A 16,580-nucleotide genomic window follows, 5' to 3' on the forward strand; every position below is an offset into this window, starting at 1 on the left:
GGAAACTTTTGTCCTAGAATCATGCTTATGGAGAGATGCTGTTTTGCCTATTTTTCACTCTTTAGGAATCTTCCTCATTGCAAAATTAATTAAAGCTGAAAATAAACTGCAGGCCAATAAACTTTTTTGTCACTTTTTTGGCCCGCAGTTTATTTTCAGCTTTAATTAATTTTTGCAGATTCTTTTGCCACACTGCTTGCTTGATTTCAGTGTTTATCCTTCTCACTCCTACTCTATTTGCTTAACACTTGGCATGCAGTTATGCGCTGCTTGTATCAGATACTGCCTTATCATTTCTCGTGCATTGTCAAATCTTTTCTGTACAATTCATTCAACCCAATGTATTGATGCAAGTTGACTATGGAGCTTCTCATAATCACCCACTTTATAGTTCCACATATAAATTTCTTGATAACCTTTTCCTGTTTGATTACTTTCCAAACCAATACCTCATGATCACTCTCACCAACATGTGATTACTAGTTAAAGGATTACTACTTCCATGTTTACACAGTTATAAAATAATGTGCTGTTATATTCCTCAAGAGGAAAGAAAGCTAACTTCACTGATTTTTTTTCTTTTCTTTAATATTTTGGGTATTTAAATCTTCTTGCTAAATGAAGATAACTGCATCATTTTCTTAAAATTTTAAATCCATTTACTTATATTAAGTTTCTCAAGACCACAGTACCATTGAATTGTTATTTACTCTTGAGGTTTTGTTATTTTATAATGGTGGTTAAAAAAATTTCCTTTTTGTGAAAAAAAAAAAGTTAAAATTATGAAAGAAATTAAAAGCAGAAAATAGCAATCTGAAGTTGTAAGCAGCTGTGGAAATACGTGATTTTTTTTTTTTTTTTTTTATTTATTAATTTATTTTCAGTCATTTCAAATGCCAAGTTAATTGTTGTTGTTTTTCTAGTAATACCTAAGTTTATTCTTAAATTATTCAAATTAATTCAAGCTGAAAAAAAATCTTCTATAATACAGTATTATATTTTTAGTACAAAATCTAAATGATTAGATTATAAGGTTTGTTTGTGGTGCAGTATAACTTTACATAAATGTTTACATTAACTTTTATGTTTTAATTACATATTCATTTTAAAGTCATTTAAACATAATAATTATCAAAATATATGAATTTTAAACATATTAAAGAAATTTTTTTATTTTTTATTTTTTTTTATGGGACTCCTGCCCACTTGAAAGGTTGTGAACCTTTAGTACCATGGTCGGACTAAGGATTTTTTTTTCTATTATTAATTTTTTAATTTCTAAAAGTTTTTTTCTCCATTTTTTGGTCTCTAGAAACTATTCTAGAGACCAAACATTGACCTGTTCAAGCCATTTCAGGCCTCCAACAATAAGCAGGGTGATGGTCTCACATGAGCTGCTGAAAATATGATAACAAAATGAAAAGTCTCCTGGAAGATACAAACACCTACAAACCCTTAGACAGAGACCCGACTTCGCATACACACAAAAAAACAAATGATCTAATAAAAAAGTGCCTCTCTGGACGGAAGAACTAAAAAAATATTTACAATCAAAACATCCTTTGATACCAAGAATATATGGTGTTCCAAAGATCCATAAGACAGATAGACCATTAAGACCAATAGTAGATGGAAGAGATTCACCGACTTCCAATTTGGTGAAATACCTCACCAACATGATCTCACAACATATAGGAAAAACATCTTCCTTCATAAAAAATAGTAAACATATCTTAGCAAGTCTAGACATTATCAGCTTGTTTACAAACGTCCCGAGACAAGAAATTTTGAATCTCCTAGAAGACCTCTTCCTTCTGGACATCTTAAATCTTTTTAAACATTGTATAAACAATACTTTTTTCACCTATCAAGATAGAATCTGGAAACAAAAAGAAAGTTTGGCCATGGGTTCATCATTATTACCGGTATTAGCAAACCTATTTATGGAAAAATTTGAAAACAATGCTCTTAAGAATTACCATAAAAAACCAAAAATATGGCTATGCTATGTGGACGATATTTTCATCATACTCAGTGGAACAACAGATGAACTTATCAATTTCAAAGATTCTCTCAACAATTTGCACAACACTATAAAATTCACTTTAGAACAAGAAGAAAATAAAAAACTTCCTTTTCTGGATATTCTATTAGAAGTTAATGAAGAAAGTAAACTCTCCTTCTCAGTATATAGGAAGCTGACAAACACTGGAAGATTTCTAAATGCAACCTTACATCACCATCCTTCACAAAAAATAAGCTTAATTAAAACTCTTCAAGACAGAGCATACAATATCTCCAGCACACAAGAAAGATGTGAAGAACTAAAATACTTAACACAAACCCTCCAACAGAATGGATATGAAACAAAAACCATCAAGAGAATTCTTAAAATGCCTCCAACTAACAACACAATAAAACAGAATTACAAAAACGCAATCTCGCTTCCTTATATCAAAAATGTTACAGATAAGCTAGCCAAATTAACGAACAAACACAACATAAAAGTGGCCTTCCTTCCTATGGAAAAAATCTCAAGATTCCTACATCCACCAAAACCACCTCATCATCATCCTCTTAAAAAACCAGGAGTCTACAAAATCCATTGCTCTTGTGGGATTTGCTACGTATGACAGACAGGAAGATCTGGAGAAATCCGCATGGCTGAACACCAAAAAAACGTACAGTACAAAAGAGAACAAAAAACGGGTCTTGCTTTCCATACCACTTCCACTGGACACGATGTACTCTAGCAAAAAACGACGATGTCATACATAGAAAACAACAGTTATATAAGAAAATTTAAAGAAGCTGCTAATATGCTAAAAAACCCAACCCAATGCAATAAAAATCAAGGTTTAATTCTCCATCAAGTGTGGTCAGCTCTAATAAAAAAATCTACCTCAATCTGAGCTCGGACTGTATGAACGAGAACAAGCACACGTGACATCGTCCAGTATTGTTCAACGTCAATAACGTTTTATATCTGCATTCTGTTATTTGAGTTTATGAATAGCCAAATGGTTATGATTTGCATTTATTAATTCTCTTGTTTAAACTTTAAGTTATACCATTAACCCCCTGAAGATGTAAATCCTACGATTTACAAAACTTGTCAGGAACTATTATTTCAGTATTTTGTATAACTGTATAATAAAAATGTGGTGTAATCACTGAAATATATCTTTTGAGTAATATATATGGAAAGGTTTGGTATTTCTTGTATAGATAAAAGAAATAAAAGAAGGGATGGAGTCCTATGATGATAGAAAATGAATTATGTTCTTAGTCGGATGTTGCTGTTGACCTGATAATGTGGAAGGTAGTGACTGTGAAATGTGTAACCAAATTAACCAAGAAAATAAGAAACGGGTAATCATTTTGGGTGATTTTAATTATGTTAATATAGATTGGGATGACAAGATAGCAACGGGAAGTAAGAAAATGAATTTCTCGAATTCTCGAGGACAACTATTTCAGACAGTATGTAAGAGAGGGCCAGCAAGGATATAAGGTCTTGGATTTGTAATCCAGGACCTCATTTATAATAACATCAGAGGATGTTATTATAAATAAGGTGTCAAATCTCCCTCCAGTTGGTGAGAGTGACCATGAACTGATTACCTGGGTTGTTTCCAGCCATGTGTGGAATTCTATGAGCAAAGTGTATATGTGAAACTACAAGGCAGGTGATTGTGAGAAGTGTAGGAGACAACTTTCCAGGTGCAGGATGGAATGAGAAGTTGGGCAGAACGGAGATCAGTGCTATTTAGGTTCTATTCATGAACCATTTAGTAGAAGCGATGTCTAAATGTATTCCAAGGGTCAGAACGTTAAATAAGGTAGATGTGAAATGCATGAAGAAAGAGATTAAGCATGCAATACAAGAGAATGAAGGCAGTGTTACTACTCATCACATAAGATGAGTCGTAATAATCAATTACATGAGGAGTACAAAGAACACATGCACACAGAGGGTGACTTGGTTGGTAAGAGTAGCAGTTTAGCTAATGAAGTTAAAAAAATCCCTAGGGTGTTTTTATGATATGTAGCCAGCAAAAAAAAAAAATTATGGAAGGATGACATTGATTGGAGACAATGGTATAAGGATAACTGCTGCAGGGGATATAGTTGAGATATTTAATGAGCAATTCATAAAGAACTTTCATCCTAGTGAATGTCACGTCATGGAAAGTTTGTGAGCAGTGGAGGAGAAGAGATTGACTGTGAGTGAGCATGAGGTATATGTGGAATTGAGTAAACTAGATGTTAATAAGGCTGTGGGACTTGATGATATATTATTATTATTATTACAGAACACCTCCAGGGAGTCCAAGACTCATCGAGGGAGGGGTACCTACTCTACAACTCTCCGTCTCTACCACTCCACCAACCACAACTACCTTCATAATCTACACCAACGCCATCTATTGCCAACCACCACCAGTAGTATTTTCACAGACAAACATCCATGCCCAAGGCAGGATTCGAACTCGCTGCCTTTTGGCTGGAGAGCAAATATGCTAACCACTCGGCCAACCAGGCCGGCACTATCACATGTATTTTGAAGTAATGTGCCAGGAAGTTGACATATGCCTTGGCATATATGTTTAATTAGTTTTACATTGGATCAAATTCCAAAGGAGAATGCAAGATTGTACTGCTTCATAATGGTGACAGAACTGAAACATCAAACAATAGGCCAATCTCTGAGATGCTGTGTTGGTTAAAGTGTTGAAGATTTTTGTGAGAACCAGAATCCAGAATTTGGTTGAAAACAGTGATATCATCTTTGATGGACAACACGGATTTGCTAAAAAGAGCTCATGTTTTAGTAATACTTATTACTAAAAAGTGTCAGCTGCATTGGATGAGGGAGATAGCTATATGGTAGTATACTTAAATTTTGCAAAGGCTTTTGATAGATTACCATAGCATACGATAAGTTAATAATCAAACTAGGTCAGATGGGGGTGTTAGATTAGTGCTAGATTGGCTGTCTGATTGATATCAGTAAGTTGTGTATGAAGGAGCAATATCCTGGAAAAGGAAAGTCACTAGTGGTGTGCCTTAGGAGTCAGCTTTAGGGCTGTTGCTGTTAACCTGTATGTTAATGATATTGGATTGAATTTGAATATTCAGTTGTTTGAAGAAGATGCAAAGCTGGGAAGAACTGTAAGGAGTAGAGCAGATATTGTGGATGAACAAATTTTAAATCTTACATTTTGTAAGATTTCAAAATCTAAAATTTAGAGGATGCATTGCAAAAATAGCAGGGATAACACAACAAATTGTGCCAATGATGTGGAGATCACTGACTTCTAGAAAAAAGAAGATTCTGCTTCATTTGTATAAGGCCTTGATTAGGCTACATATAGACTACTGTGCAAAGATTTGGTCACCTGACTTTCAAAAGGATTAAGAGATATTGGAAAGGGGCCAGATGCAATTGACTAAGATAGTGTCTAGAGCCTGGAATGTTGAATATGAAGAAAGGTTGAGATGATGCAATTTGCAGAGTCTAGTAGATAGGAGGAAAGAGGAGTGATGTGATAGAGACATACAAGTTAGTAATAGATTGTTATAGGATTAGCATTGAAGAGGTGTTCATAAAATGGGGGGAAATTGGGAGAGGACAAGAGGTCATCCTTGGAAGTTATATAAGGAGGGTGTGAGCAGGGGGTGAGAAGCAGGTTTTTTGCATGGAGAGTTGTGAATGATTGGAATGCATTGCCTGATAGCATGGTGTCTGCAGTCAAAGACTTGTTGTGGGAAGCAACAATTGTTTGATTCCATGTGGGTCTTGGAATAATAACAATAATAAATACTTTCTGCACAGTGTGTAATCTTGCACTTGGTAATGTTAAAGTGATATTCGATGTCATTTGCTCTCAGAAACAGCTTATCTGGATCAGCATACAAGAATTCTATATTAACATTTCCATTTTCACTATTTCTAACTTTGTATCATTGGCAAATAATTGTATATTACTATCCAGACCATCTCCATTATCATTGATGTGTATGTTAAACAAGAATTGCCCAACTACAAAACTGTAGTACCTTTCTTCCTCCTCTTAGACTTGAATCTTACATATGCTATTCTCTGATAACTGTCAACCAGTCACTTACTTACAGATATCAGATATGACACAACCTATTTTCCATATTCTTCCCTTTCAGTTTATAGAATCTCTTATGAGGGATCATCTTGAATGCCTTGACAAACTCCATCATTGTTGGACATTTGTGATAGTATTGTCCCTTTTTGTTCTTCCACTTTTTTCTCTGCTTTTTTTACCATATTCTTTGCTCTACTTCTAAGCCTTTTTTACTATCCTTTCTTTCAGACCTCAGTGTCTCTAGGATGTTCTTCAATTGTAATCCCTTAACTTAAGTTTGGATTGATGCTTCCAAAAATTTAGATTTTTATTTTTTCAGATTTACACACAGGCCATGCTGTTGTTAAATCCTTCTGTTAGTTTAAAGAACCACCAGACTGAGTCAGAATCTCTTAATGTTAATGTAATATTGTCTGTATATATTATTATTATTAAGACAGACCTCCAGGGAGTCAGAGACTCATCGTGGGAGTCCACATACTACACACACCAATCATCATACTGATTCTTGAATTCATTCATACTGCTTGCACTCAGAACATCCAATGGCAATCCATTCCAATCATGCACCATCCTCTGAGAGAAAAATCTAGTCCCCCCCCCCCCCCTTCTTAGCAGCCTTCATTCTCAGTTTCCATGGAGGCCCTCCATAAGTTGGAAAATTTCATCAACATATGATGGTCTTGAACACAACTAGGATAGTTATTCCTTTATTAGCAGAACATCACTGGACACTCTGCACTAAGGGTTCTACAATCAAGGTGAAGAGCAGGGGACTTAGAGGACATCCCTGTCTTTGACACCTTTTGCCTACTGGGATAGGACCAGACAAAGCTGTTAACCAACATTTTTATTGTAACCTTATCTTCATTATGATCTGGATACATAGAGGCCCTATGTTGCAGGGCTTATATATTGCAAATATTCATGCTGCACACTGTCAAAGCTTTGTTTAGATGTATAGGTGATAACGCACAAGGAAGCTTTCACTGGTTAAAATAGATGAATAATATCTCAGATGAGGAAATATTAAATTCAGTTGTTCTTTGAGGAAGGTCATAAATTTGTGTGCTTTAAAACCAACTCTTTTAGAGGATTTTATAATCTACATTCATTATGGTAATAGGCCTCCAGTTGGCAATATGCAATAGATTCTTCATTTTTTACGAGCGAGTACAGCTCTCCTTTGTAGCTCTCCACAAACTTTTCTGGGAAGTCTCTATGCATTAAAATGTTAAAGATTGTATCTAGAATTGGGAGTATAAAACTCTAGATATTATGGTATACTTCCATTCCCAATCTATCAAGTCCCAAAGTCTCTCCTTTTTCACAGCTTTTGAAGGCAGTTGTTGTTATTTCTATCAATGTTATGGATCTGTCCATCAAAGCAGAATGATGCTTCATGAGAGCATCATTCTGCTTTGATAGACAGACCCATAACAGCAATCATACCAGCATAACAGCATTCAGCTATCATTCCTTCTTTTAAATTCATTTACACTAGATGCACTCACTATCCCCAAGGGCAAATTATTCCACTCACTTACTGCTCTCTGGGAGAAAAATCTAACTCTTACCCCTTTCTTGACTGTGAACAAACTTAACTTCCATGGATGCCCCCATATTCTTTCCCCACCTTCCATATAATGAAAAATTCCATCAGTTGATATCCTATATCACCCATTCAAAAGTTTATAGACCTCTATCATGTCACCCCTCTTTCTCCTGTTAACCAGAGTCTGCAATCCACATACTTGAAATCTGTCCTCATAATCTAAATCCCATAATTCAATATAATCTTTTTAACTCTTCTTTCCACCCTTTCCACAGCTACTTTATCCCCTTGAAACCCCGAGACCAAATCTGCACACAGTAATCCAGGTGTGGTCTTATCAAACCTTATAAAGAATCAAAATGACTTCCTTATACTTACCTGTCAAGTTCGCTTCAACATCGCAATTATCCTCTGACTTCTATTTGCAATGTGACCTTTGAACTTTAAAATTCTTATCCAGTAATACACCACGATCCCTTGCCTCCTCAGGCTTCTTGTAGCATAATCCTGCTAATATAATATGCCACTGGAAATCTCATCACACCAAAGTGCATAACTTTACACTTACTAACATTAAACTGACAGCTATTTTCGTTTGCCCAAATTTCCAGTCTGTTCAAATAATTTTGTAATTGCTGAATATCAGTAGCATCCCTGATTGCTCTACCTATCTTTGCATCATCAGCAAACAATTACACGTCTCCTGTTAGATCCTGCCTGATGTCATTAACGTATAGATTGAACAATAATGGCCCAAGGACTGAATCCTGAGGTATGCCACTGGTCACCTTAAATCTGGCAGATTCACACCTACTATATACCACTTTTTGATATCTGTCTGTCAACCATTCCCTGATCTAAGTCAAAATTTTATATTCCAATCCCATATTCTCCAGTTTATGCAACAGCCTTTGATGTGGTATCCTATCAGAGGCCTTAGAAAAATCCAACATTATGAGGGTGGTCTGAGAAGTTCTCAGCCCCAACCATAGATGGCAACACTATCGGCAATACTTTTTTTTTTTTTTTTTGAGTTGGTACATCTGTGATAAGCATCCATGTGAAATTGCTAGTCATTCTATCAAGTAGTTTGTTTTATACAGCCGTCTGAAGCAAAAGTATTATCTGTATCCCTTGAAATGGATAAAATTGAGTATTGTGCAGTTATAAAATTCTTTGTAAAAGAATGTTTAATGCCAAAAGAAATTCATTTGAAGTTCATAAAAGTTTATGTGCACTCTTCTCCTTCGTTTTCGACAATTAAGAAATGGGCTGCAAAGTTTAAACGTGGCCGTACCAGTTGAAGATGATCCACGTGAAGGACGTACAAAAAGTGTAACAACACAAGAAATCGTTAATAATAAAACACGTATACCAAGTGCAGGATATGGTATTGGATGACCGGCGAGTCAAAGTGCGTGAAATTGCTGAGACTATAAGCATTTCAAAAGTACGTGTAGGGTATATTTTGCATTAAGAATTGCAAATTGAAAAGCTTTGCTCAAGATGGGTGCTTCGCTTGCGAGTGTGTCTTTGCTTGTGAGAGATTTTCATGTGAGTGTGTTTTTGATCTGCTTCACAGCAGATCAAAAACACACTCGCATGAAAATCTCTGAACAGTGCTTGGAACATTTTAACAAGAATAAAACTGATTTTGTGAGTTGATTTATTACTATTGATGAGACTTGGATTCACCATTACACACCAGAATCCAAACAGCAGTCAAAACAGTGGACAGAAGCTGGTTGTTCAGTGCCGAAGAAGACAAAGTCAGTTCCATCAGCAGGAAAGATCATGGCATCGGTGTTTTGGGATGCTAAAGGCATTTTGTTTATTAATTATCTTGAAAAGGGTAAAATAATAACCTGGGAATATTATTCCGATCTTTTAACCAGACTAGAGGAAAAAAATTTGTGACAAAAGACCTGGTTTGCAGAAGAAAAAAAGTAATCTTTCATCAGGACAAGACACAAATTTGTTTTGGCAATGGGAAAAGTAAGGGATCCACCCTATTACCCAGATTTGGCTCTCTGTGACCTCTCTCTCTTCTCAAAACTAAAACTCTTCCTCACTGGTTAGCGTTTTTCTTCGAATCAAGAGGTGATTGCAGCTGTATAGGGATATTTTGCAGCTGAGAACCACTACAGGTACGTGATAATTGTGCTGGAGCATCGCTGGAATAATGTATTAGTCTTAAGGGAGATTATGCTGAAAAATAAAAATAATTTTGAAATTATAAATTCGTTTTTTCATTGTTAGGCTGAGAACTTTTCAGACCACCCTCGTATCATAGTGTATCCATTCCCTTTATCCAACTTGGCTGTAACATTGTTATAAAATATGAACGAATTGCTAAAACATGACTTTTCTTTAGTAAACCCATGCTGTTCCTTGCAGAGTATAACATGTTTATCTATCCATTTCTTATGCGAGTTCTTACCAACTTCTCTAAAATCTTTATTATCACACAAGAGGTACTGATAGGTCGGTAGTTAGACACATGAGTTTTTGCACCACCCTTGTGCAATGGAACCGTCATACATTTCTTCCATTCCTATGGTTTCATTTCTGAGCTGAGACTTAAGTTATACAAACATGTGAAGGGTGTAGCCAATTCAGCTGAACATTCCTTTAGCAAATGGGCTGATATTCCATGTCCCTATAGACAAATTTTTATCCAGGTTATGCAACAGCTCTTTGACTTCATTTTCATGAACCTCTAACTTTTCATCCAATGTAGCAGTAGTGCAGTGCACCATGTTAAATACACCTGGTTGATATATCTTAGGAAAATGAGCACTCATTAATTGAACAATCTCATTAGCTTCTGACACTAGAATACCATCTGCATTCAATAAAGTTATTCTTTCACATTCATTCTTTCTTTTGCTTGCAGCATAACAATAAAATTCTTTTGAATTGCCTTTAGCTTGTATGGCTAATTTCTTTTCATACTTCAATTTAGCTTTCCTCACAATACTTGTTACTTTACTGGCCTGAGCTTTATATATTCATAACTCCTGTCACTCTTATTCTCATGATATTCGTTTCACATCATCTTCTTGTGGATCTATTGCTTAATAAGGTTACACATCCATTTCATTCCCAACCTATTTATTCTTCGAACACTATGGATACATTCAGATACTGCCTCATTTAAGCACTTTTTCAAAGATTCCAATCCATTGCTGACCTTTTTCCAATTCAATAACTGATACTATGGGACCAAAGATAGTATTCTCCTAAGTTGATAAGGAGGCTATTTAAGTGTTTTTGTTTGTTGAGAATGATTTTTCTAATTACCTTCTCTTTTTTGAGTTGTGGTCATCTGTCAGTTGTAGAAAGCAGCAGAGGGAGTGTTGCAACTCTTAGATGTATCTTGATTTTGAAGTACTTTCTTCTGCTTTTCTTTCCTTTCTATTCCAGTTTTGTTTGTGTATTGATCTCTTTTATGATATTTTGCCAGTTGCTTCCATATCTTTGTGCATTTACAAACTAGTATAGTTCCCTCTGTGTAGTTTGCTAAGATGTTGCCTCTGTCTGTTGACCCTTTCTTTTTCTATTGGATGAGGTACTGCTTGATGATTGTTTTGGAAGAGAACCGCTTTTCCCAATTCCAGGTAGCGGAATTTCACTCATCTCAGCATATATGTTTTTTAATTGATCTTTAAAGAGCTCAGGAAAGTCTCCTGGCATTCTTCAGGAACGTGAGCCAGTTGCCACCTCGTCCTTAATGTCCTGACTGATTAGAACGAGTTTATGATCAGTGATGTTGGTCCCCTGTGCCAAATTAATATATCGTATATATTAATGTTAAATATTGTTAAATATATATATATATATATATTTAACATTATTCTGCAAATTTTTCGATATATGAATCTTGTCCAGGCGAGTTTAACCTGTTGAGCCTAAGCAGGTAACTTCTCTGTCACTGGGATTTTACTTCCTCCATACATCCACTAGGTTCATGTTCCTGCAACAGATTTTCAGTTCTCTTATTCTGATGTTTCCTGTGCAAGGGCCTCCTCTGATTTTATCATTTGAGGATTCTATATAGATCCAGATCCTTGGTATGATGATATTAGGTGCCATGCAGGTAACACTCTAAGGCTGAGTGAAAAATTATTCACTCTCTTGGATTGTTAGGTGAATTGACTCCTGTGAGGTGGAAAGTCTTCCCCTTCCATCTCCAAGTAATTGGCAGTGATATGTCCTACATCATATTGTAAATTGTAGAAGATACTCAGAATTGGGGCATAAATTAATAAGGCAACACCTCTTGTTCTGTTTTGTCCGAAGGACCAGTATGAAGTTAATGGAAATTTCTTTGAGAAGGTATTAACATCTTGATAAGAGAAATGCATTTCTTGTTGGCTGTTGACTGTTAGTGAGTTTTTAATAAAAAAAAATAAATAAATAAAAAAAAACGACTTCTTTGGTATGGTTTTTTTTGGGGGGGGGGACATTTGTTTGTTTTAGTCTATCACTACATGGCTGACCGTAATGCACTTGGGATATTATTGAGCTTTTGGCTTGCCTATTTTGTAAGTGGATTTAAAAAACTTACCAGCTTGTTATGGCTTTGGGATGTTTGTATTTTGCAGAGTCATGCTCACTGTAGTTTACTGCTTGGTGGATTAATAGGTTTGGGTGATTTTAGTAATGGACTTTGGTAGCATTTGCAAAGAATTTTGCAGCTCTTTCATGCAGGAAAGTTTTGATCTCAGGGACATCAGCTTCTCAGTAAAACTATTTGTTTCTTATGTTGAATGCTATTCATAATGCTGGCCTGGTTGGCCAAGTGGTTAGCGTGTCCGCTCTCCAGCCAGAAGGCTGTAGGTTCGATTCCTGCCATGAGCATGGATGACTGTAGAAGAAGATCAAATGAATGTTTTAAATTAATGCAGAAATCATATATTTCTCACATGCAAGTAATTCTACTTTTTACTACTTGCATGTAGGAAATATACAACTTCTATATTAATTGAACATCCATATTTCTTCAGGATTTGGCTCCCACTGATGATGACTTTTTTTCTGGGGAGTAAAATGGTTCTGCTAGGTGGTAGACTTTTTTGTCTGTCACACAGTGCCGCCACCACTGCATTTTTTGTCTTGGAGTGATTCAAGTTAGGAGTTGTGAGTTTAATAGTGATCCTTTAGTGTTATTTAGTGAGATTTAGAGTGATCTTGGAGATCGCTTTGAGTTTTTGGAAAGGTACTCCATTGCACTTCAACAATACCTCAATAAAGGTCAAAACCAGTCTCTGGGTAGTGACTCTTCAAGTCTGTAAACAAGAGTATAATTTCTTGGCAAGTTTAATTTGATTAGCTTTTAGTTAATAGTAATAGTAATATCTGACAGTGAATGTAGATATTTTATTTTTGAATAATAAAAAAAATATTGTAAATCGCTTGCTGTTTTGCAACATTTTCATGATATTTCTGGATATAACAGACTCACTAAAGAGGCATTTATATATTAGTTTATGAGTATCCCTCTAAAAAAGCTCAATCCAGTTAATGTTTAGATTCTTACTGCCTTTTTTTTTTTTAAGTTTTTTAATCCCTTCCCCTTCAAAGCTACATAAAATCAGTCAAGATTGGTCTAATATACTGAAGTAATGTACAAATTCTTCATATAAATATGATGTTGATATCTTTTATCATGAAATTTACATATCTGATTATTATTTAATCATAGCTATGTAACATATCTATTTTGTGAACCTAGGTGCAGTCTAATGTAGCAGTTGGAACGCCTGATTATATTTCACCAGAAATTTTAAGGGTGGGTAGTATTTGTTCTTTATTAACTTTTTGTTTTGAATACTCAGCTTATCTTAATAGTATTATTATTAACATTACCAGTAATTAGCTTACAGAATTAACAATGCATATAAAGGATATTAATTAAAGGCAACTTTAATGAATAACTTCAATATTTCGGCAATGTCACATTGCCATCTTCAGTAACATAAAAATATGGTATGTGCATGCAGGCACTAAAAACGCAAATGAGGAAGAAGGCAAGAAACTAATGTTGTTCCTAAAGTCCTAATGGTGCCCTCTGTCAGGGTAATTGGGTTGTCCTGGCCGTTGGGCCGAAGTTCTCATAATGTAAGTCTCCCAAATTTGGGGTAGTTTCATGCACCCAAATTTCTTGAGGTTTGGAACGTTTTTAGAGCTGCTGATGATTCCTTGAATAATCTTTCGTACTTGAACTTGCTGCAGTGTATTATTTTAGTTTTCTTCCAACGAATTCTATGGCGGGGTATCTAAGGCATGATCTGCCAGCCCAGAGTGGCTGTACTGGTGAAACCAGATGTAGTCTTTGTGTTCTGAAATCCTGATATTTGCTGTCCTGCCTGTTTGGCCAAAGTAGGAACAATTTGCAACTGCAAGGGACCTGGTATACACCAGGTAGGTCTAGGGGAAGTGGTTGGTCTTTGGTAGAGTGGATAAGGGATGGCAACTTTTTATATGGTCTATAACAACAAATCAGGTCATATTTTTTTAAGGATGTCGGTTATTTTCTCAGAGGTGCCCTGGATGTGGGGAATGGTGATAGATTTAGTGTAATCTTTATTGTGGTGGGGGTTGTGGTTTATTGGTTTTAGTATTTTTTGGATTTTTTTTGGGATTATAGCGATTGGCTAAGAAAGTGTTGAGGATGTGGTTAGGGCATCGTCATCTGAGCAGATTAATTTTGCCATGTTATATAGTGTTTTTATAACCCCATATTGTTGTGAGGGGGGGGGGAATTGCTGGTGAATGTATCTGCCTGTATGGGTGGGTTTTCTGTAAACAGAGAAAACCAAAGATCCATCAAGCTGCCGAGTGATTAAAGTGTCTAAGAAGGGGAGGGTGTTGTTTTTCTTTTTCTAAGGTGAACTGGACTCTGGGGTGTTGGTTGTTTAAGTGTGTTAGTAAGGAGTGGAGTGTATCTGAGCCATGTGGCCAGATAGTGGGTTTTTGTGGGCAGAGTTTAAGGCTTTCTTTTCAAAGGTCTCCATAAAGAAGTTGGCAGGGTGGGGAAAGTGGTGAACCAATGGATGTCCCCTCTATCTGTTTGTAGAATTTTCCTTGCTAAACGAAATAGCCTGAGTTCATTGTGAACTGAAATAGGGCTGAGATATCAGGAGGAAACTTGGCTTGGATGAACTCTAGGGTTTCATTGAGTGGGACATTAGTGAATATGGAGGAGGCGTCAAAACTGATCATTATGTCAGTGTGTTGGAGTAAGAGGTTTTCTATACTGGCTTTAAAGTGGGCTGAGTTTTTTTATGTATGATGATGTGTTGCCAGTATAGTGTGTGAGCATTTTGGCTAAATGTTTGGCTAATTTATATGTGGGGGAATCAATGCCATCCACTATGGGACATAATGGCACATTTTGTCTATGTATTTTTGGGAGTCCATATAATCAGAGAGGTCTAGTGTTATAAGGTTTTAGTTTGTTAGTGACTTCCACAGGCCAAGAAGTGACTTTCTTAAGGAGTCTATGAAGAGTTGTAATATGAGAGCTGGTAGGATTATATTCAATAGGGAGGTAGGTCGTATGGTCTGATACTAAAGCATTAAGCTTACCTTTGTAGTCCTTTTGATCAAGCACCACAGTGGCGTTTCCCTTATCCGCTTTGGTGATTATTATTTTTTTGTTTTTCTTCATTTCTAGTAGAGCTGCATATTCATCTTTGGATTAGTTGGTTTTTGGAGGTTTTGCTTTGGTGAGAACACCAGCTACATCCAGTCTGATGTTTTTGGCGAAGTGGTTAGGAAGGTTATATTGTCTATAACAAGAAGTCAGGTCATATTTTTTGAGGATATTGGTTATTTTCTCAGAGGTACCCCAGATGTATTATTGATTGTGATGGTGATAGATTCAGTGTTATCTTTATTGTGGAGGGGAGGAAGGGGGGGTTGGTTTATTGGTTTTAGTATTTTTTGCATTTTTTTGAGGGGTTATAGCGATTGGCTAAGAAAGTATTGAGGATGTGATTTAGTTCAGTGGTTAGGGCATCGTCATCTGACCTGATATGATCTGACTTCTTGTTGACTCCACTCCTTCCTAACACACTTAAACAACCAACACCCCAGAGTCCAGTTCACCTTAGAAAAAGAACACCCTCCCCTTCCTATACACTTTAATCACTTGCCAGCTTGATGGATCTTTGGTTTTCTCTGTTTACAGAAAACCCACCCATTCACCAACAATTCCCCCCCCCACAACAATATTGGGTTATAAAAACACTATTTAACAGGATAAAATTAATCTGCTCAGATGACTATGCCCTAACCACTGAACTAAACCACATCCTCAACACTTTCTTAGCCAATGACTATAACCCCAAAAAAATCCAAAAAATTCTAAAACCAATAAACCACAACCCACCCTCCACAATAAAGATTACACTAAATCTATCACCATCCCCTGCATCTGGGGCACCTCTGAGAAAATAACCGATATCCTTAAAAAATATGACCTGACTTCTTGTTATAAACCATATAAAAAGTTGGAATCCCTTATCCGCTCTACGAAAGACCAACCACTTCCCCTAGACCTACCTGGTGTATACCAGGTCCCTTGCAGCTGCAAATTGTCTTACTTTGGCCAAACAGGTAGGACAGCAAATATCAGGATTTCAGAACACAAAGACTACACCTGGTATCACCAGTACAGCCACTCTGGGCTGGCAGACTATGTCTTAGATACCCGCCATAGAATTTGTTGGAAGAAAACTAAAATAATACACCACAGCAAGTTCAAGTATGAAAGATTATTCAAGGAATCATCAGCAGCTCTAAAAAACGTTCCAAACCTCAAGAAATTTGGGTGCATGAAACTACCCCATATTTGGGAGACTTACATTATGAGAACTTCGGCCCAACGGCCAGGA

The 16,580-nt window shown here is 36.2% G+C and overlaps 1 protein-coding gene across 1 annotated transcript in view; it reads left to right on the plus strand.

Annotated features, from left to right (window-relative positions):
• LOC150101467 (serine/threonine-protein kinase Genghis Khan-like) overlaps nucleotides 1–16,580 on the plus strand; it is an 896,778-nt gene that overhangs the window by 200,121 nt on the left and 680,077 nt on the right. Inside the window, 1 exon segment of the mRNA XM_090400803.1 lies at nucleotides 13,415–13,471. Coding sequence (XP_090256929.1) covers nucleotides 13,415–13,471 — 57 coding nt within the window.

Source organism: Typopeltis vanoorti, chromosome 11 (genome assembly GCF_054136105.1).
Source record: "Typopeltis vanoorti isolate ZY-2024b chromosome 11, IOZ_Tvanoo_1.0, whole genome shotgun sequence".
In the NCBI taxonomy this organism is placed as follows: domain Eukaryota; kingdom Metazoa; phylum Arthropoda; class Arachnida; order Uropygi; family Thelyphonidae; genus Typopeltis; species Typopeltis vanoorti.